This window comes from Anomaloglossus baeobatrachus, chromosome 2, assembly GCF_048569485.1.
Source record: "Anomaloglossus baeobatrachus isolate aAnoBae1 chromosome 2, aAnoBae1.hap1, whole genome shotgun sequence".
Classification (NCBI taxonomy): Eukaryota; Metazoa; Chordata; class Amphibia; order Anura; family Aromobatidae; genus Anomaloglossus; species Anomaloglossus baeobatrachus.
In genome coordinates this window covers 784,501,307-784,520,156 of record NC_134354.1, presented here as the reverse complement: position 1 = coordinate 784,520,156, position 18,850 = coordinate 784,501,307, and the positions used below count along the sequence as shown (strand labels likewise).

At 49.2% G+C, this 18,850-nt stretch overlaps 1 protein-coding gene across 4 annotated transcripts in view; it reads left to right on the top strand.

Moving 5' to 3' along the window:
* The first annotated feature begins 373 nt into the window (after positions 1-373).
* Positions 374-18,850, top strand: part of FCHSD2 (FCH and double SH3 domains 2) — a 142,012-nt gene continuing 123,535 nt past the window's right edge. For all 4 annotated transcript variants that reach the window (XM_075334728.1, XM_075334726.1, XM_075334727.1 and 1 more), the window contains exon 1: positions 374-631. In XM_075334728.1, the coding sequence (XP_075190843.1) occupies positions 581-631 (51 nt within the window). In that variant the 5' untranslated portion in view covers positions 374-580. The remainder of the gene's footprint in view (positions 632-18,850) is intronic.

Sequence of the window (18,850 nt, the reverse complement as noted above, 5' to 3'; positions counted from 1 at the left end):
TTCTTATAGGAGAGGTTATTGCATGAGGCGCGTTTCGCAATCGTCTCGATTACTTTTTCTGCTTCATTTACATCCCATATGGGTTTTTTCTACTTATGAGTGATCCATTTTCTGATTATTCCCAAAAACGCTGCCATCACTCATCTCCCAATGGATCTGTCTTGGGAATTGGCCTGAAGGCACGAGGTTATGGGAGCCTGTGGCTGGAGCTGCAGGCAGGGCTTTCCTGGGTGCTGTACCCCGCTCTCCACACCAGGTGGCGCTGTGGAGCCTTGCAGCATAGACTGCAGTGTGCTGGCCCTCTCTCCTCCCATAGCTCCTATTACAAGCTGTGTGCCCCCTCCCCCATCATTGGCTATTCCTCCCCTCCTCCCCCTGGCTGTGTGTCTGCTGTGCCCAGTCTCCAGTCTGTCGGCCCTTCATGGAGCCCCCTGGACTCCTGCGCTCTGCCTGCTCCTCCTGACACAAAGAAGCCAGCAAGCAGCTGCCCAGCACTTCCCTGCCTGGACCCGCGCTGGAGGAGGCTGGGGAAGGAGGGAGGCTGCCCCCTGGACCTCTCGCACAGCCACCCCTGGGATTTATGGTTGCTTCTCGGCCCTCCTCAGGCACCATGCAGCCCCCTCCAAGAAAGGTGAGGAGGGAGGGGGAGATGGGGCAAATAGAGGGTGGGGGCTGCCGGGTCCCTCCCCCAGGGTGCATGCATTGTGTGTGTGCTCTGCATTCCATGTGCATTGTGTGTGTGCTGGAGCTGCAGAGCCCACAGCTGACACAGTAACAATAGAGGGGATGAAGGCTGTGTACAAACAGCAGGATTCACCCAAAGCATTGCAGATCACTGTAACCTGCGGGCTATGCACAGCACAGGTCACATCCACAGCATTGCAGGCAGATCACTGTAACCTGTGTCCTGCGGGCTATGCACAGTACAGGTCACATCCAAAGCATTGCAGGTAGATCACTGTAACGTGTCTTGCTGGCTATGCACAGTACAGGTCACATCCAAAGAATTGCAGGTAGATCACTGTAACGTGTCTTGCTGGCTATGCACAGTACAGCTCACTGTAACCTGTGTCCTGCGGGCTATGCACAGCACAGGTCACATCCAAAGTATTGCAGGCAGATCACTGTAACGTGTCTTGCTGGCTATGCACAGAACAGCTCACTGTAACCTGCGTGTCCTGCGGGCTATGCACAGTACAGGTCACATCCAAAGCATTGCAGGCACCTCTATCCTGCGGGCTATGCACAGTACAGGTCACATCCAAAGCATCGCAGGCAGCTCATTGTAACATGTCTTGCTGGCTATGCAAAGTACAGCTCACTGTAACCTGTGTGTCCTGCGGGCTATGCACAGTACAGCTCCCTGTAACCTGTGTGTCCTGCGGGCTATGCACAGTACAGCTCACTGTAACCTGTGTGTCCTGCGGGCTATGCACAGTATAGGCCCACACCTGACATTGTAGCAGCCTGAAGTTCAGCTCTGCAGCAGAGGAGCACAGTGCAGCCTGGATGCTGAGTGATGCAGAGCTGCTGGATCTCTCCATGAAGATGCTGATACATTGGAGCTGCCTGAGAATCTCCAGGATGATGATGATGATGCATAGTGATTACCTGTCTGCCTCACACTCCTCATCCTGCAATAGTCCAGAGGCTTTAATGCATGGTGACTTGATACATTGTAACTTTCTGGGTTTTGCATCATAATAATACACTGTAGCTGGCTGCAGATTTGCTGGAAGAAGATGATGATGATGATCCGGAATAACTATTTGCATCATGATATGATTTTAATGAAAAGCCCTTGTGGTTCCAAGGAATCGATATCATCATCGTGATGCAAAGAGCAGGTAGTTACTGTGCATCATCCTCATCCTCCTCATCATCATCATCATCCTCCTCTTCCTCCAGCAGTAGCCGGCTCTTCTAATGCATCCTGGTTTTCTGCTTTTCCAGGCTGCTGATCACAATGATACAATGTAACTACACAATAACTTTGATGCTGATAGTTGTTATCCTTATTTTTGATACATTGTGCCTCTCTGGCCTTCTTCCCTGTGATGATACATTGTATCCCTCCAGCTGCAGCCAGGACCCCGAGCGTCCGGCTGCTGCAGTTTCCACCTCAGATACATGACATATACTGTCACATGAATGCAGATTCTCCCAGGCTGGTCCTGGAGATATTGGCAGCTCTGTGCTCCTGTCCTGCAGGCTGGAGGTGGCTCCTGTATCTCCCAGGCTGCTCCTGCAGGCTGGAGGATGTTTCTGTGGTCCTGCAGGCTGGAGGTGGCATCTGTATCTCCCAGGCTGGGCCTGCAGCTATTGGCAGCTTTTTATGCTCTTGTCCTGCAGGCTGGAGGTGGTTGCGCGGGGCCCTGCAGGCTGGCGGCGGCTGCGCGGGGGGCCCTGCAGGCTGGCGGCGGCTGCGCGGGGGGCCCTGCAGGCTGGCGGCGGCTGCGCGGGGGGCCCTGCAGGCTGGCGCCGGCTGCGGTGCACAGTTGTTCTGCAGGGTGTCTGATTCTGGAGAGTTGCTGCAGTTTCCCCTTGATGCGCTGTGCTGGTCACATACAGGGATTATAATCTGCTGCTTCTTCCCATGTCTTGATCTCTTCAGTCATCAGTCTCCACATTGTAACGTGAATTAATCTGGCTGTGACCTGCAGAGTGTACACACAGGGATTATAGGACGCTTCCGCTCTATGGAGTGATGGGGCCTGCAGGATGCAGCAGTTTTCACCTACGCTGCGGAGGATCCCATCCTGGGCCCGCGGAGGATCCCATCCTGGGCCCGCGGAGGATCCCATCCTGGGCCCGTGGAGGATCATAATAATAATTTTCATAGTTTCATAGTTTTTAAGGTTGAAGGGAGACTCTAAGTCCATCTAGTTCACCCCGTAGCCTAACATGTTGATCCAGAGGAAGGCAAAAAAACCCCAATGTGGCAAACAAGCTCCAATGGGGAAACAAATGTCCTTCCTTCGTCCACATCCGGCAATCAGACTAGTTCCCTGGATCAATACCCTGTCATAAAATCTAATATACATAACTGGTAATATTACATTTTTCAGGAAAGGCATCCAGGGTCTGCTTAAATGTTAGTAGTTAACAGAGAGAGGTAGAAAACGGGTTCCTCAAAGCCGCGCCAATGATCACCAGCCAAGCTGGCTGATGATCATTGGCGCGTCTTTGAAGAACCCATTTTCTACCTCTCTCTGTTATCTGCCGCTTTGCTCCCCCATCCTATACCCCTACATACGAGGGTAAGACCCTATTGCGCTTTGTTTTTCCACAGCTTCTTCTATTAAATGTTAGTAGTGAATCACTCATTACAACATCATGCGGCAGAGAGTTCCACAGTCTCACTGCTCGTACAGTAAAGAATCCTCGTCTGTGATTATGATTAAACCTTCTTTCCTCCAGACGTAGCGGATGCCCCCGTGTTCCAGTCGCAGGCCTAGGTGTAAAAAGATCTTTGGAAAGGTCTCTGTACTGTCCCCTCATATATTTATACATTGTGATTAGATCCCCCCTAAGCCTTCGTTTTTCCAAACTAAATAACCCCAAGTTTAATAACCTGTCTTGGTATTGCAGCCCACCCATTCCTCTAATAATCTTGGTCGCTCTTCTATCTACCTGTAAGATTATGCTATTTATAACCTTCTATACTTTTGCTATCAAGAAAAGCCTCCATTCCTCTCTTAAATTCATTCAGTGAGTGGCCATCACCACTTCCTCAGGAAGAGAGTTCCAGAGCCTCACTGCTCTTACCGTGAAGAACCCTCTTCTATGCTGATGTAGGAAGTTTCTTTCCTCCAATCGAAGAGAATGCCCCCTTGTTCTTGTCATAGTCCTTGGTACAAACAGATCATGGGAGAGATCTCTATATGGCCCTCTGATATATTTGTACATATTTATTAGGTCTCCCCTAAGTCTTCTCTTTTCTAAATAAATTTTATTCATTTATATAGCGCTATTAATTCCACCGCGCTTTACATACATTAGCAACACTGTCCCCATTGGGGCTCACAATCTAGAGTCCCTATCTGTATGTCTTTGGAGTGTGGGAGGAAACCGGAGAACCCGGAGGAAACCCACGCAAACACGGGGAGAACATACAAACTCCTTGCAGATGGTGTCCTTGGTGGGATTTGAACCCAGGACCCCAGCGCTGCAAGATTGCAGTGCTAACCACTGAGCCACCACAAGATTGCAGTGCTAACCACTGAGCCACCACAAGATTGCAGTGCTAACCACTGAGCCACCACAAGATTGCAGTGCTAACCACTGAGCCACCACAAGACGGCAGTGCTAACCACTGAGCCACCGTGCCGCCCTCCCATGCTGGGCCCGCGGAGGATCCCATGCTGGGCCCGCGGAGGATCCCATGCTGGGCCCGCGGAGGATCCCATGCTGGGCCTGCAGATGTTTATGGCTTTCATGTCTCGCTGCCAAGAATAAACCCAGGGTCCCCCAGCTGTTACACGGCTGCACCCACATCCCCTCCATACTGCTGAACCTCATGGTGACTGAACGCCTGTAGAGGCGCAGGTCTGGACCCCCATGGTCGGGGGGGGGGGGGGGCGCAGCAGAGGCTGCAGGGTCTCGGGTGCTGCAAGTTTCAGTTCTGACATTTGGGAAGATTTATCAATATCCTAAGATGCATGAATTCATGAGCGGCCAAAGTGCCCGGCTGCTGGAAATGTGACCTATCTGAAGGGACATTTTTGGGCCCCTAAGGCTCCAGGGCCCGGAGCGATTGCCCCCCAGCACCTATATTACACCCCCTATATTACAACTATACCTCATCCACAGCCTTTCTGGGTATTCGGGCTCTCAGGCTTTGTGCACACGGAGTCTTTTCTGCTGCATTTTTGGAGCAGAAATTCCAAATTCATGCAAAGTTTTTCCTTTTTGTAGCGGATGCAGCGTCTGCTCCAGAAACTGCGTGCGGAGAACCTAATAATTAGCAATTCTTTTGTTAAGTCCCTTTTTTTTTTTATATATCTTTTGGTGGCTTTCGGCACTGTTTTGCAGCAAAGTCTTTAATGCAAGTTATTTTACACAAATGCTCTTTATTTGATTTATATTTCTTTTACCTTTTTGTTCGTTTTTAAGGGCAAAAAAGTCAAATGATCTGTAAAAATGTAACACGAGATTCTAAACGTTTGGGAAAATTTTTTCTGGCATATGAAAAAATTCAGTCCAGGAGCGACTGAAGAACATGTGCTCAAGAACGGAGCGTCACAAATAATGAATCGGCCGCAAACATCTGGAGGACAAAAAGGGCGGCCACGAAAATAGGGGAAAAAAGAGTTAAAAATAGATGCAACTTTAAAGAAGAATTAGGTACAAGACGTAAAATAGTGCAATACTAGACAAAGAAAAGGGCATTAATGCCTCAGAGATTGGAACCGACCAATCAGCGGCCGCCCCGGTGTGAGGATGTCGCCCGGCCTGTGCTGAGTGATACGTTGTAACAGTCTGGAATATGGCGGAATGTTGCGGCTTCCTCAGTGTCCGGGCTATGTTCAGCACTGGAGGGCGAGCGCAGGTCTGTACTTCTCCCTATAGGTGACTGGGATTACCTGTAGGCGGCACGTGTAGCAGAGCAGTGTCTGCCGGGATCATTCTCAGCTCTGCTACATCTGGAATTTGGAACTTGATACATTTTGATAATCTGGTCCACACTTCAGTGTATAACGGTTCAGGGATCGTCGTGTCCTACTAAAAAAATCACAATGTATATTTTTCTGCCAGATGTCTGAGCCCGGGGTGGGGGGTGCAGGATCTTCCCATGCAGTCTTTGGCCCAACCTGCCCATTAAAGGGGTTTACTGATAGGTAGCAGTGCAATCCTTTAAAGGGATGTTCTAGTTGAAGTTTATTGGTTAGGCAATATAACCTCTAGATTGGTGTGGGGCTAACCGCTGGAATGAATGGGGCAACTTTTATTCTGCTAGAATAGAGCTTGGTTGCTGATGCTTGGTTTTTCCCTCTTCTCCCTTCTCCAGGGTCCGGTTTTTCCTCCTTCCTCGGGGGCTGGTTTTTCCCTTTTTCCCCCTTCCTCGGGGGCTGGTTTTTCCCTTTTTCCCCCTTCCTCGGGGGCTGGTTTTTCCCTTGTTCCCCTTTCTTCGAGGGCCGGTTTTTCCCTCTTTCCTGGGGGCCGGCTTTTCCCCTGGTTGCTGATGATCGGTTGTTCTCCGGGGGCCGGTTTTTCCCTTTTCTGTTCTCCGGGGGCTGGTTTTCCCCCTCTTCCCCTTTTCCCCTTTTCCGGGGGCTGGTTTTCCCCCTCTTCCCCTTTTCCGGGGGCTGGTTTTCCCCCTCTTCCCCTTTTCCGGGGGCTGGTTTTCCCCCTCTTCCCCTTTTCCGGGGGCTGGCTTTCCCCCTCTTCCCCTTCTCCGGGGGCTGGCTTTTCCCCCAGTTGCTGATGCTCTGTTGTTCTCCGGGGACCGTTTTTTCCCTTTTCTGTTCTCCGGGGACCGTTTTATCCCCTTTCTGTTCTCCGGGGACCGTTTTTTCCCTTTTCTGTTCTCCGGGGACCGTTTTTTCCCTTTTCTGTTCTCCGGGGACCGTTTTTTCCCTTTTCTGTTCTCCGGGGACCGTTTTTTCCCTTTTCTGTTCTCCGGGGACCGTTTTTTCCCTTTTCTGTTCTCCGGGGACCGTTTTTTCCCTTTTCTGTTCTCCGGGGACCGTTTTTTCCCTTTTCTGTTCTCCGGGGACCGTTTTTTCCCTTTTCTGTTCTCCGGGGACCGGTTTTTCCCTTTTCTGTTCTCCGGGGACCGGTTTTTCCCTTTTCTGTTCTCCGGGGACCGGTTTTTCCCCTCTTCCCCCTTCTCCGGGTGCTGGCTTTTCCCCCTGGTTGCTGATGATCGTTTGTTCTCTGGGGGCCGGTTTTTCCCTCTTCTGTTCTCCGGGGACTGGCTCTCCCCTTTTCCGTTTCCCGGGGGGGCAGGTTTATTCCTTGCTGTGCTGGATTCTGCTTTCTCCCACAGCCACCATTGGGTATTTTATTCTGCTAGAATGGAGCGTGGTTGCTGATGCTTGATTGTTCGGGCCGGGTTTCCCCACTTTCCATTACTCGCGGGCCGGGTTCCCCCCCCCCTCCCCCCCTTTCGTTCCTCGCGGGTTGTCTTCTGTTGCTGTGCTGTATTCTGCTTTTTCCCGCGGCCACCATTGGGTGTGAGTGGAGCGGTGGTCAGACATGTTCACTGTCGTTCCATTTTATTTGGAATACAGGTTGCCCCCGTGGGGGTCCCTGAAATCAGACTCCACCAATCTAGAGGTTATTACTGATCCTGTGTATGGGGGATACATTTCCCACCAGAGTCCCCCTTTATTTATTCCTCTAGGTACAATGTTTTCCATCATTAATGTGTGGAGGCTTCTCACAGACTTTTTGCATTTTTATTTTCTGTACATTTTCAAGATCTCTGCTTGATGTCAGTGAATAACTTTGCGTCGTGAGGCTGAAAACCTGTTAGGGCTGATAATTCTCACAGCTGAAGCTTTGTTACACTTGTATCAGTCTGGAGCTGGAAGCAGCCCCCGTCCAGGGTCACACATACGTAGGGTCCTACATGGGTCCGAGCAACTGGATTCCCACTGATAGGACATTTATAGTAGATCCTATGAATATGCCATACATACGCCGGTGCCCATGGTGCACTGCGGTGGGCACAAAGGAATATATATATATATAATTGCCTTATTCTGTCTGTCTGTCTGTCTTGCTCCAAAATTGTGTCCTTACGGAGACAAGCAGCGGATTGGCCGCTCGCCTCGGCTCTGCCCCCCCCGCACGGATTGGCCTCTCGGAGGATCACATGGCCGGAAGCATGTGGTATCTCCGGATGTTGTGATTGTGTGAGCGCGTATGTGCGATATCGTCAGTGTGTGTGTGTGATCGGATGTGTGTGTGTGTGTATATATATTTATGTGTATGTGTATAATATATATATATATATATAATATATATTATACATATACACATAAATATATATATATACACACACACACACACACACACACACATATTTATGTATATGTGTATATGTATAATGTGTGTGTGTGTGTGTGTGTGTGTGTATATATATATATATATATATATATATATATATATATATATATATATATATATATATATATATATATATATATATATATATATATATATATATATATATAATAATAATATACACATATATATACATTATACATACACACATATATATATATATATATATATATATATATATATATATATATATATATATATATATATATACTGTATAAATATAGGCGTTATGTGTTCAGGTAAGTAGTCTGGTGTCTATGGGGTTAAGCATGTGGCCTCCTATCTGGTCCTCAGCTCTCCGCCCCGGGCAGGTAGGGGCTATTCCTGGCTTTTGCAGTGGAGCTGTGTGTATAGGACGATAATGGAGGGTGTGAGTGTATTCACTGGCATTACCTGCGGAGCAGCGCTCCCAGCAAGGACACACCTGCAGCAGGTCTTGTGACTAGTGGGAGTGAGACCACTGTGATGGGACCCTCAGGGCCCGATTCATCATTTCCAGGGGTTTTTGTCACTTTTTTTCATTTTATTTTTTTTTTGTTTTTTTTTCCCCCACATTCTTCCCATTGTTGCTCGCTGAAATTCTTCCCATTGTTGCTCGCTGCTCATGAACTTTGTGCAAAATAAAAAATGCTCTTGAGGTTTTTTGAGCCTTTTTGTCCCCAAAATTCACAAGATCTGCTAAAACAGCAAAAGTCTGAAAAGGCGCAATTGATGATTAAACTGCGAAAATTTGGAATCTCCGATCCTCGTCCACAAAGAACAGGAATTAAAGAGAACTTAGAAAAGGCACAAATGAGGTGTAAATAGTAAAAAAGCGGAAAAATACCAAAAAACTAGACAAAAACAAAATGCAATCATGAGTCCAGCCTTCTTACTGCTGAGCATTTGTTACATTGTATCCGGTCCAGACAGACGATTCCAGACTGATCCATTTTACCTGCACTGATACACTGTGACGAGCGATGAGGACCGGGCCACAGAGGATCGCTCGGACCGGATGCAGTTGTTGTGGCCGCTCATCCCTGGCGGTGCGGAGGTTTTTCCAGGATGTTTCTGTGATAATTGCAGCGAGCTCTACCTGTTGTTTCCGGAGAGATATTTCCAGCAGCCGTGTCCCTGGTTACACTGCGCGGCCGTATGAGAGCCACGCTCACCTGCCACGTAGGAAGGGTGCACATATAGAGAGTCTGTGCGGGAAACACAGACAACATTGTGCGCATTGATGCACCAAGTGCTGCTCCATCTGTACAAATCTATATATATATTTCCTTCACAAACACTGCGAATGCCGGGAGCTTCATGGCTGAGCAGCTGCAGCATCCGTACATCACAGAGCTCAATGCCGAGCCGTACATCTCCAAGCACAATGCCGAGCCGTACATCACCAAGCACAATGCTGAGCCATACATCACCAAGCACAATGCTGAGCCGTACATCACCAAGCACAATGCTGAGCCATACATCACCATGCACAATGCCGAGCCGTACATCACCAAGCACAATGCCGAGCCGTGCATCACCAAGCACAATGCCGAGCCGTGCATCACCAAGCACAATGCCGAGCCGTACATCACCAAGCACAATGCCGAGCCGTACATCACCAAGCACAATGCCGAGCCGTAGATCACCAAGCACAATGCCGAGCCGTACATCACCAAGCACAATGCCGAGCCATACCTCACCAATCACAATGCTGAGCCATACATCACCAAGCACAATGCCGAGCCGTACATCACCAAGCACAATGCTGAGCCGTATATCACCAAGCACAATGCCGAGCCATACATCACCAAGCACAATGCTGAGCCATACATCACCAAGCACAATGCCGAGCCGTACATCACCAAGCACAATGCCGAGCCGTACATCACCAAGCACAATGCTGAGCCGTACATCACCAAGCACAATGCTGAGCCGTATATCACCAAGCACAATGCCGAGCCATACATCACCAAGCACAATGCTGAGCCATACATCACCAAGCACAATGCCGAGCCGTACATCACCAAGCACAATGCCGAGCCGTACATCACCAAGCACAATGCTGAGCCGTACATCACCAAGCACAATGCCGAGCCGTACATCACCAAGCACAATGCCGAGCCGTACATCACCAAGCACAATGCCGAGCCGTATATCACTAAGCACAATGCCGAGCCGTACATCTCCAAGCACAATGCCGAGCCGTACATCTCCAAGCACAATGCCGAGCCGTACATCACCAAGCACAATGCCGAGCCGTACATCACCAAGCACAATGCCGAGCCGTACATCACCAAGCACAATGCCGAGCCGTACATCACCAAGCACAATGCCGAGCCGTGCATCACCAAGCACAATGCCGAGCCGTGCATCACCAAGCACAATGCCGAGCCGTACATCACCAAGCACAATGCCGAGCCGTACATCACCAAGCACAATGCCGAGCCGTAGATCACCAAGCACAATGCTGAGCCGTACATCACCAAGCACAATGCTGAGCCATACATCACCAAGCACAATGCTGAGCCATACATCACCAAGCACAATGCTGAGCCGTACATCACCAAGCACAATGCCGAGCCGTACATCACCAAGCACAATGCCGAGCCATACCTCACCAATCACAATGCTGAGCCATACATCACCAAGCACAATGCCGAGCCGTACATCACCAAGCACAATGCCGAGCCGTACATCACCAAGCACAATGCCGAGCCGTACATCACCAAGCATAATGCCGAGCCGTACATCACCAAGCACAATGCCGAGCCGTACATCACCAAGCACAATGCTGAGTGTCAGATGGAGGGGTATAAAGCCGCCACCAACTGAGGAGGTTGATGCTCTGGGCTATTATCAGGGGTTGACCTCAGCCTCTTGGCTCCAGTGATGGGAAATTTTAAAAGTCACCTCTGAGACTTGTCCGCGGGGCTCGGCGGCCCGTCGCCTTGTCCGCGGGGCTCGGCGGCCCGTCGCCTTGTCCGCGGGGCTCGGCGGCCCGTCGCCTTGTCCGCGGGGCTCGGCGGCCCGTCGCCTTGTCCGCGGGGCTCGGCGGCCCGTCGCCTTGTCCGCGGGGCTCGGCGGCCCGTCCCTGTACAATGACAATATCCAGTATCCGCAGGGAGCTCGTATCTTCTCCCCGTGGTTCCTGACGTCGGCTCCTTTTGAGTTGTGAAACTTTTTTATGATTTGGGGAACCTTTACACGACAATTGTTCTTGGAAGATTTTGGAAACTTTTTTGATTTCCGAACAGAAGAATCAATTGTCTGCTTGTTCTTATTTCTAACTTCTCCAATCTGAGAAGCCAATGGGGGGGGTGAGGTCTGTCCTTAAATAAAGGTGGTGCAGCCCCTCCACTTCTCATAGTCCGAGCATTGTGGAGATGTTGGTGTCTTGGATGTGGCTGTCGGCTGTAGAGGACGTTGGTTGTGAGGAGGTGGGTTTTTTAATCCTTACAGAATTTGGGGGACGGGGGGGGGGCGTTAAGGTTTCTTGCTTGCAGGGACCCCCTCTTTTTTCTTAGTGGATTGTACTAGATACGTCTGTAGCCGGGTCAGCAAAATGTTACAGGACGCCATCTCCCAGCATCTCTGAGCATCTTATTATTCCTTGTGTATCCTTATTTCATACCTGCAGATCCTTGGTGTCTCACATATGGTTACAATGTGAAGAGGTAAAGTACAGAGATAAGGAAGAAGCCAAGTGTCTATATCTGTTTTTACACTGGTGCTAAATGGCAGGTTACATGGACGGGTATTAAACGGCTTCTCACATCAGAACCATCTGCTTTATTTGGCTCAATAATGAAATACTCCGTAAACAGTGTAGAATATCTACCTCTCCTGAGTTACCTCCTGTATTATACTCCAGAGCTGCACTCACTATTCTGCTGGTGCAATCACTGTGTACATACATTACATTACTGATCCTGAGTTACCTCCTGTATTATACTCCAGAGCTGCACTCACTATTCTGCTGGTGCAGTCACTGTGTACATACATTACATTACTGATCCTGAGTTACCTCCTGTATTATACTCCAGAGCTGCACTCACTATTCTGCTGGTGCAGTCACTGTGTACATACATTACATTACTGATCCTGGGTTACCTCCTGTATTATACTCCAGAGCTGCACTCACTATTCTGCTGGTGCAGTCACTGTGTACATACATTACATTACTGATCCTGAGTTACATTCTGTATTATACTCCAGAGCTGCACTCACTATTCTGCTGGTGCAGTCACTGTGTACATACATTACATTACTGATCCTGAGTTACCTCCTGTATTATACTCCAGAGCTGCACTCACTATTCTGCTGGTGCAGTCACTGTGTACATACATTACATTACTGATCCTGAGTTACATCCTATATTATACTCCAGAGCTGCACTCACTATTCTGCTGGTGCAATCTGTGTACATACATTACATTACTGATCCTGAGTTACCTCCTGTATTATACCCCAGAGCTGTACTCACTATTCTGCTGGTGCAGTCACTGTGTACATACATTACATTACTGATCCTGAGTTACATTCTGTATTATACTCCAGAGCTGCACTCACTATTCTGCTGGTGCAGTCACTGTGTACATACATTACATTACTGATCCTGAGTTACCTCCTGTATTATACTCCAGAGCTGCACTCTCTATTCTGCTGGTGCAGTCACTGTGTACATACATTACATTACTGATCCTGAGTTACCTCCTGTATTATACTCCAGAGCTGCACTCACTATTCTGCTGGTGCAGTCACTGTGTACATACATTACATTACTGATCCTGGGTTACCTCCTGTATTATACTCCAGAGCTGCACTCACTATTCTGCTGGTGCAGTCACTGTGTACATACATTACATTACTGATCCTGAGTTACCTCCTGTATTACACTCCAGAGCTGCACTCACTATTCTGCTGGTGCAGTCACTGTGTACATACATTACATTACTGATCCTGGGTTACATTCTCTATTATACTCCAGAGCTGTACTCACTATTCTGCTGGTGCAGTCACTGTGTACATACATTACATTACTGATCCTGAGTTACCTGCTGTATTATACTCCAGAGCTGCACTCACTATTCTGCTGGTGCAGTCACTGTGTACATACATTACATTACTGATCCTGAGTTACATCCTATATTATACTCCAGAGCTGCACTCACTATTCTGCTGGTGCAGTCACTGTGTACATACATTACATTACTGATCCTGGGTTACCTCCTACTCCAGAGCTGCACTCACTATTCTGCTGGTGCAGTCACTGTGTACATACATTACTGATCCTGGGTTACCTCCTGTATTATACCCCACAGCTGCACTCACTATTCTGCTGGTGCAGTCACTGTGTACATACATTACTGATCCTGTGTTCCACCTCATGTCTCCTGTGGGGGCGCTGTGGGAAAAAATTTCACTTGCTCTTAGGTTCCTCTGCATTCTAGCTAATTCTGGGGGTCTCTTATGACAGTTTGTGAGCGGGGACCACCCAAAGTTGTTGTAAACCTTGGACAGTCCCTGAGAGCATCGTGGCTGTTTGTTGACGGCTTCCAAGTGCAGGATGTGAGTGCAGCTCTGGCTGTGACTGGAGTGTAAGGAGCGGGTCCATGGGCTGAGATATGGCGCCTTGTTACGCTGTATCCGTGCATTATTATCACGTCTCCCGGTTGCAGTTTCCTCCGTCCTCTTTCATGCTTTATTGCGGTACGTTTTGCCGTTACATCAGGTCTGTCCCCGGCAGATCGCGGATGAGTTTCGTTTCTCGGGGCTGAGTCGTGACTTTCCATTTCCCACCTGCTCCTCTGGTTGTGACTGATAGCGGCGCCTCCTTCCGCTCTGTGCAGGTAACGCCGAGGTCGGAGGACGTCTATAGCTGCGGGGAGTATGGAAAATGCTCTTCACCTACATGGACGAGGTGTCACCATGAGTGCAGCTCTGGATGCGGCTGGAGCATGTCACCACGAGTGCAGCTCTGGATGCGACTGGAGCATGTCACCACGAGTGCAGCTCTGGATGCGACTGGAGCATGTCACCACGAGTGCAGCTCTGGATGCGGCTGAAGCATGTCACCACGAGTGCAGCTCTGGATGCGACTGGAGCATGTCACCACGAGTGCAGCTCTGGATGCGGCTGGAGCATGTCACCACGAGTGCAGCTCTGGATGCGACTGGAGCATGTCACCACGAGTGCAGCTCTGGATGCAGCTGGAGCATGTCACCACGAGTGCAGCTCTGGATGCGGCTGGAGCATGTCACCACGAGTGCAGCTCTGGATGTGACTGGAGTATTTACCCCCTACTACAAAGCAGCGCTGGCGTTCAGGTGACGGCTGCACAGTCAGAGGCATTTTTTTTCCCTCACCCTATAGTTGATTTTACTTTAAAAATATTTGTGCAATTTTGAGAACATCAAACGCCCCAAAATCTCACCCCAATTATCAAACTAGTTATCAAAGTTGTACAGTTGGTTTATCAGCTACTCTACTACCATTCAGGAGATAGTGGGCACAGGAGGGGGTTAGTCGCAGGAGGTTGAGGGGGGGGGGGGTTAGTCGCAGGAGGGTGAGGGGGGTTAGTCGCGTGAGGGGGGGGTTAGTCGCGTGAGGGGGGGGGGTGTTAGTCGCGTGAGGGGGGGGGGTTTAGTCGCGTGAGGGGGGGGGTTTAGTCGCGTGAGGGTGATGGGGGGGGTTAGTTGCAGGAGGGTGATGGGGGGGTTAGTTGCAGGGGGGTGAGGGGGGTGGGTTAGTTGCAGGAGGGTGGGGGGGGTTAGTTGCAGGAGGGTGAGGGGGGGTTAGTTGCAGGAGGGTGGGGGGGTTAGTTGCAGGAGGGTGGGGGGGGTTAGTTGCAGGAGGGTGAGGGGGGGGTTAGTCGCAGGAGGGTGGGGGGGGTTAGTCGCAGGAGGGTAAGGGGGGGGTTAGTTGCAGGAGGGTGAGGGGGGGGTTAGTCGCAGGAGGGTGGGGGGGTTAGTCGCAGGAGGGTGGGGGGGGTTAGTCGCAGGAGGGTAAGGGGGGGGGGTTAGTCGCAGGAGGGTAAGGGGGGTGGGGTTAGTTGCAGGAGGGTGAGGGGGGGGTTAGTTGCAGGAGGGTGAGGGGGGGTTAGTTGCAGGAGGGTGGGGGGGTTAGTTGCAGGAGGGTGAGGGGGGGGTTAGTTGCAGGAGGGTGAGGGGGGGGTTAGTTGCAGGAGGGTGAGGGGGGGGGTTAGTTGCAGGAGGGTGAGGGGGGGGTTAGTTGCAGGAGGGTGAGGGGGGGGTTAGTTGCAGGAGGGTGAGGGGGGGGTTAGTTGCAGGAGGGTGAGAGGGGGGGTTAGTTGCAGGAGTGAGGGGGGGGGTTAGTTGCAGGAGGGTGAGGGGGGTTAGTCGCAGGAGGGTGAGGGGGGGGATTAGTCGCTGGAGGGTGAGGGGGGGTGGGTTAGTTGCAGGAGGATGAGGGGGGGGTTAGTTGCAGGAGGGTGAGGGGGGGGTGGGTTAGTCGCAGGAGGGTGAGGGGGTGGGGGGTTAGTCGCATGAGGGTAAAGGGGGGGATTAGTTGCCGGAGGGGGGGTTGGTTAGTCGCAGGAGGGTGAGGGGGGGTGGGTTAGTTGCAGGAGGGTGAGGGGGGGATTAGTCGCAGGAGGGTGAGGGGGGGTAGTAGGACCGGTTAATCACAGGAGGGAGAGGTAGGTAGTCACAGGAGATGGATGGGGAGAGGATAATCGCAGAAGGCGGTAATCACAAAAGGTGGAGGACCTAATCGCAGTAGGGTTTACCACAGCAGTGGTGGATTTACACATCGGGGTGTAATCACAGGAGGGGGTGTTGCAGGGGGTAAGCAGCGCAGCCCTCATTTTATTTCCTACCTGGAGAATAGGAGATGCAGCTTTGAATGGGACATTTCCAATCATTTTCAGTTTTGGACATTTTCTGTCTTCTGCAGCAGACTCCTAATTACCAACTTTCCCCTTTATCACCTGTAGCGTTTACAAATGCCAATTATTAAACTTGACAAAGAATTTTGCCGGAATCATCATTTGCGTATTTTTTATTTATTTATTTTTAAGTCCATTTTCCTTTTTTTTACTTCTGGTTTAAGTTGCAGTTTTTTAATGAACACCAAATACTTGAAAATTGTTCCAAATTCATGAATTTCGTGCACCAAGTAAAAAATGGCCATTTTTATTGTCAAATGTCTTTTTGTAAACAGCTGCACATTTGGCAAAAATTGCACCAAAATTCCGGCGTACTAGAAGATACATCGGGGATGACTGGAGCGGAATTCTGCAACTTTTTAAAAACATCGCAATTGTAGAATCAGGTGAAAAATCCCAAATCACTAAATTCCGCACACAAAGCAGAAAAAAAAGTGTGAGCAATTTATAAAATGGAGTAAAAAAGAGCAAACCGAGTAACAAAGTGCGAGTGATGCATTTCTGTGGGTGATCCTCGCTGTGGTGGTGACCTTCCCTGCGCACGCTGATGTCCTCGCTGCCCTTTGATCCACCTGCGTGGTCTGACGACATTTTGGGTGAGGTGCATCGATGACGTTTCCCGTTTCTGTGAAGCCAGGAGTAGATTAGCCGTGTGCTTGATGTGGCCGATAAGCGGCATTAGGAGGGGATTTAACCTTCCCTTTTACCACCTTTTTGAATTAAACTAAATATTCCAGGTGCAAAAAAAAATCACAAATTGCGTTTTCCGCTGCAGCACATTATCTTCATGCTTGCTGTTCAGTCTCCATGTTAAAAAGGGTAGTGCAGGATTAGGGAATTGTTGCTGCTTTTTTTTAAAAAAAAAACAAATAGCGCCCCCCTGTGTCTGTGAGTTGTCGGGTATTGCTGCTTCGCTCCAGTAAATGAAGTTGAGCTTCAATAGTTTTCTAGTATGGGTTGTATTCATTGACTGACTCTTGACTTTGAATATCTTTGATGCTGCTGGAGAATAGATAGGCAGGACAACACAGTGGACTGAAAGCTCTGAGTATCTGTGGTGCTGCTGGAGAATAGGTAGGCAGGACAACATAGTACAATGAAGGCTCTGAATATCTGTGGTATTGCTGCCAAATATTCAGAGCCTTCAGATCACTATGGTGTCCTGCCTATCTATTCTCAAGCAGCACCACAGATATTCAGAGCCTTCACCTCACTATGGTGTCCTTCCTATCTATGTGGTACTGCTGGAGAATAGATAGGCAGGACACCATTGTGACCTGAAGGTTCTGAATATCTGTGGCGCTGCTGGAGAATAGATAGGCAGGACACCATAGTAAAATGAAGGCTCTGAATATCTGTGGTACTGCTGCCAAATATTCAGAGCCTTCAGATCACTATGGTGTCCTGCCTATCTATTCTCAAGCAGCACCACAGATATTCAGAGCCTTCACCTCACTATGGTGTCCTTCCTATCTATGTGGTACTGCTGGAGAATAGATAGGCAGGACACCATTGTGACCTGAAGGATCTGAATATCTGTGGCGCTGCTGGAGAATAGATAGGCAGGACACCATAGTAAAATGAAACCTCTGAATATCTGTGGTGCTACTGAAGAATAGGTAGGCAGGACAACATAATGAAACGAAGGCTCTGAATATCTGTGGTACTGCTGCCAAATATTCAGAGCCTTCAGATCACTATGGTGTCCTGCCTATCTATGTGGTACTGCTGGAGAATAGATAGGCAGGACACCATTGTGACCTGAAGGTCCTGAATATCTGTGGCGCAGCTGGAGAATAGATAGGCAGGACACCATAGTAAAATGAAACCTCTGAATATCTGTGGTGCTGCTGGAGAATAGATAGGTAGGACAACATAGTGAAATGAAGGCTCTGAATATCTGTGATACTGCTGCCAAATAAATATTCAGAGCCTTGAGTTCACTGTGGTGTCCTGCCTATCTATTCTCCGGCAGCACTAAAGATATTCAGTGGCTTCAGATCACTATGGTGTCCTGCCTATCTATTCTCAAGCAGCACCATAGATATTCAGAGCCTTCATCTCACTATGGTGTCCTTCCTATCTATGTGGTACTGTTGGAGAATAGACAGGGCAGCATAGGGGACTGAAGGCTCTGAATATCTGTAGTGCTGCTGGAGAATAGATAGGCAGGACACCATAGTGAACTGAAGACACTGAATATGCTATATGTGGTGCAGCTGGAGAATAGATATTCAGGGCACCATAGTAAACTGAAGGCTCTAAATATCTGTGGTGCTGCTGGAGAATAGATAGGCAGGACACCATAGTGAACTGAAGGCTGTGAATATCTGCGCTGCTGCTGGAAACTAGATAGACAGAACACCACAGTGAACTGAAGGTGCTGAATATTTATTTGTCAGCAGTACCACAGATATTGAGAGCCTTCAGTCCACTATGCTGCCCTGGCTATCTATTCTCCAGCAGCACCACATGGATAGTCAGGGCACCATAGTGACCTGAAGGCTCTGAATATCTGTGGTGCTGCTGGAGTATAGATAGGCAGGACACCATTGTGCAATGAAGGCTCTGAATATTTGTCAGTAGTACCATAGATATTCAGAGCCTTCAGTCCATTATGCTGTCCTGGCTATCTATTCTCCAGCAGTAATACATAGAGAGGACACTATAGTGGACTGAAGGCTCTGAATATCTGTGGTACTGCTGGAGACTAGATAGACAGGTGGATGCAACAATGGGCTGATTGTCATCAGGACCTTCATCCTCTTTGAACTAGAGTGCGAGATCATAATGTCTGATTGGCACTATTGTCTTTTGAATACTTCTGTTGTACTGCAGGATTAAGATAGGCAGGTTGCTTAAACTAAATGTTATCAAACAGTTTTTCTC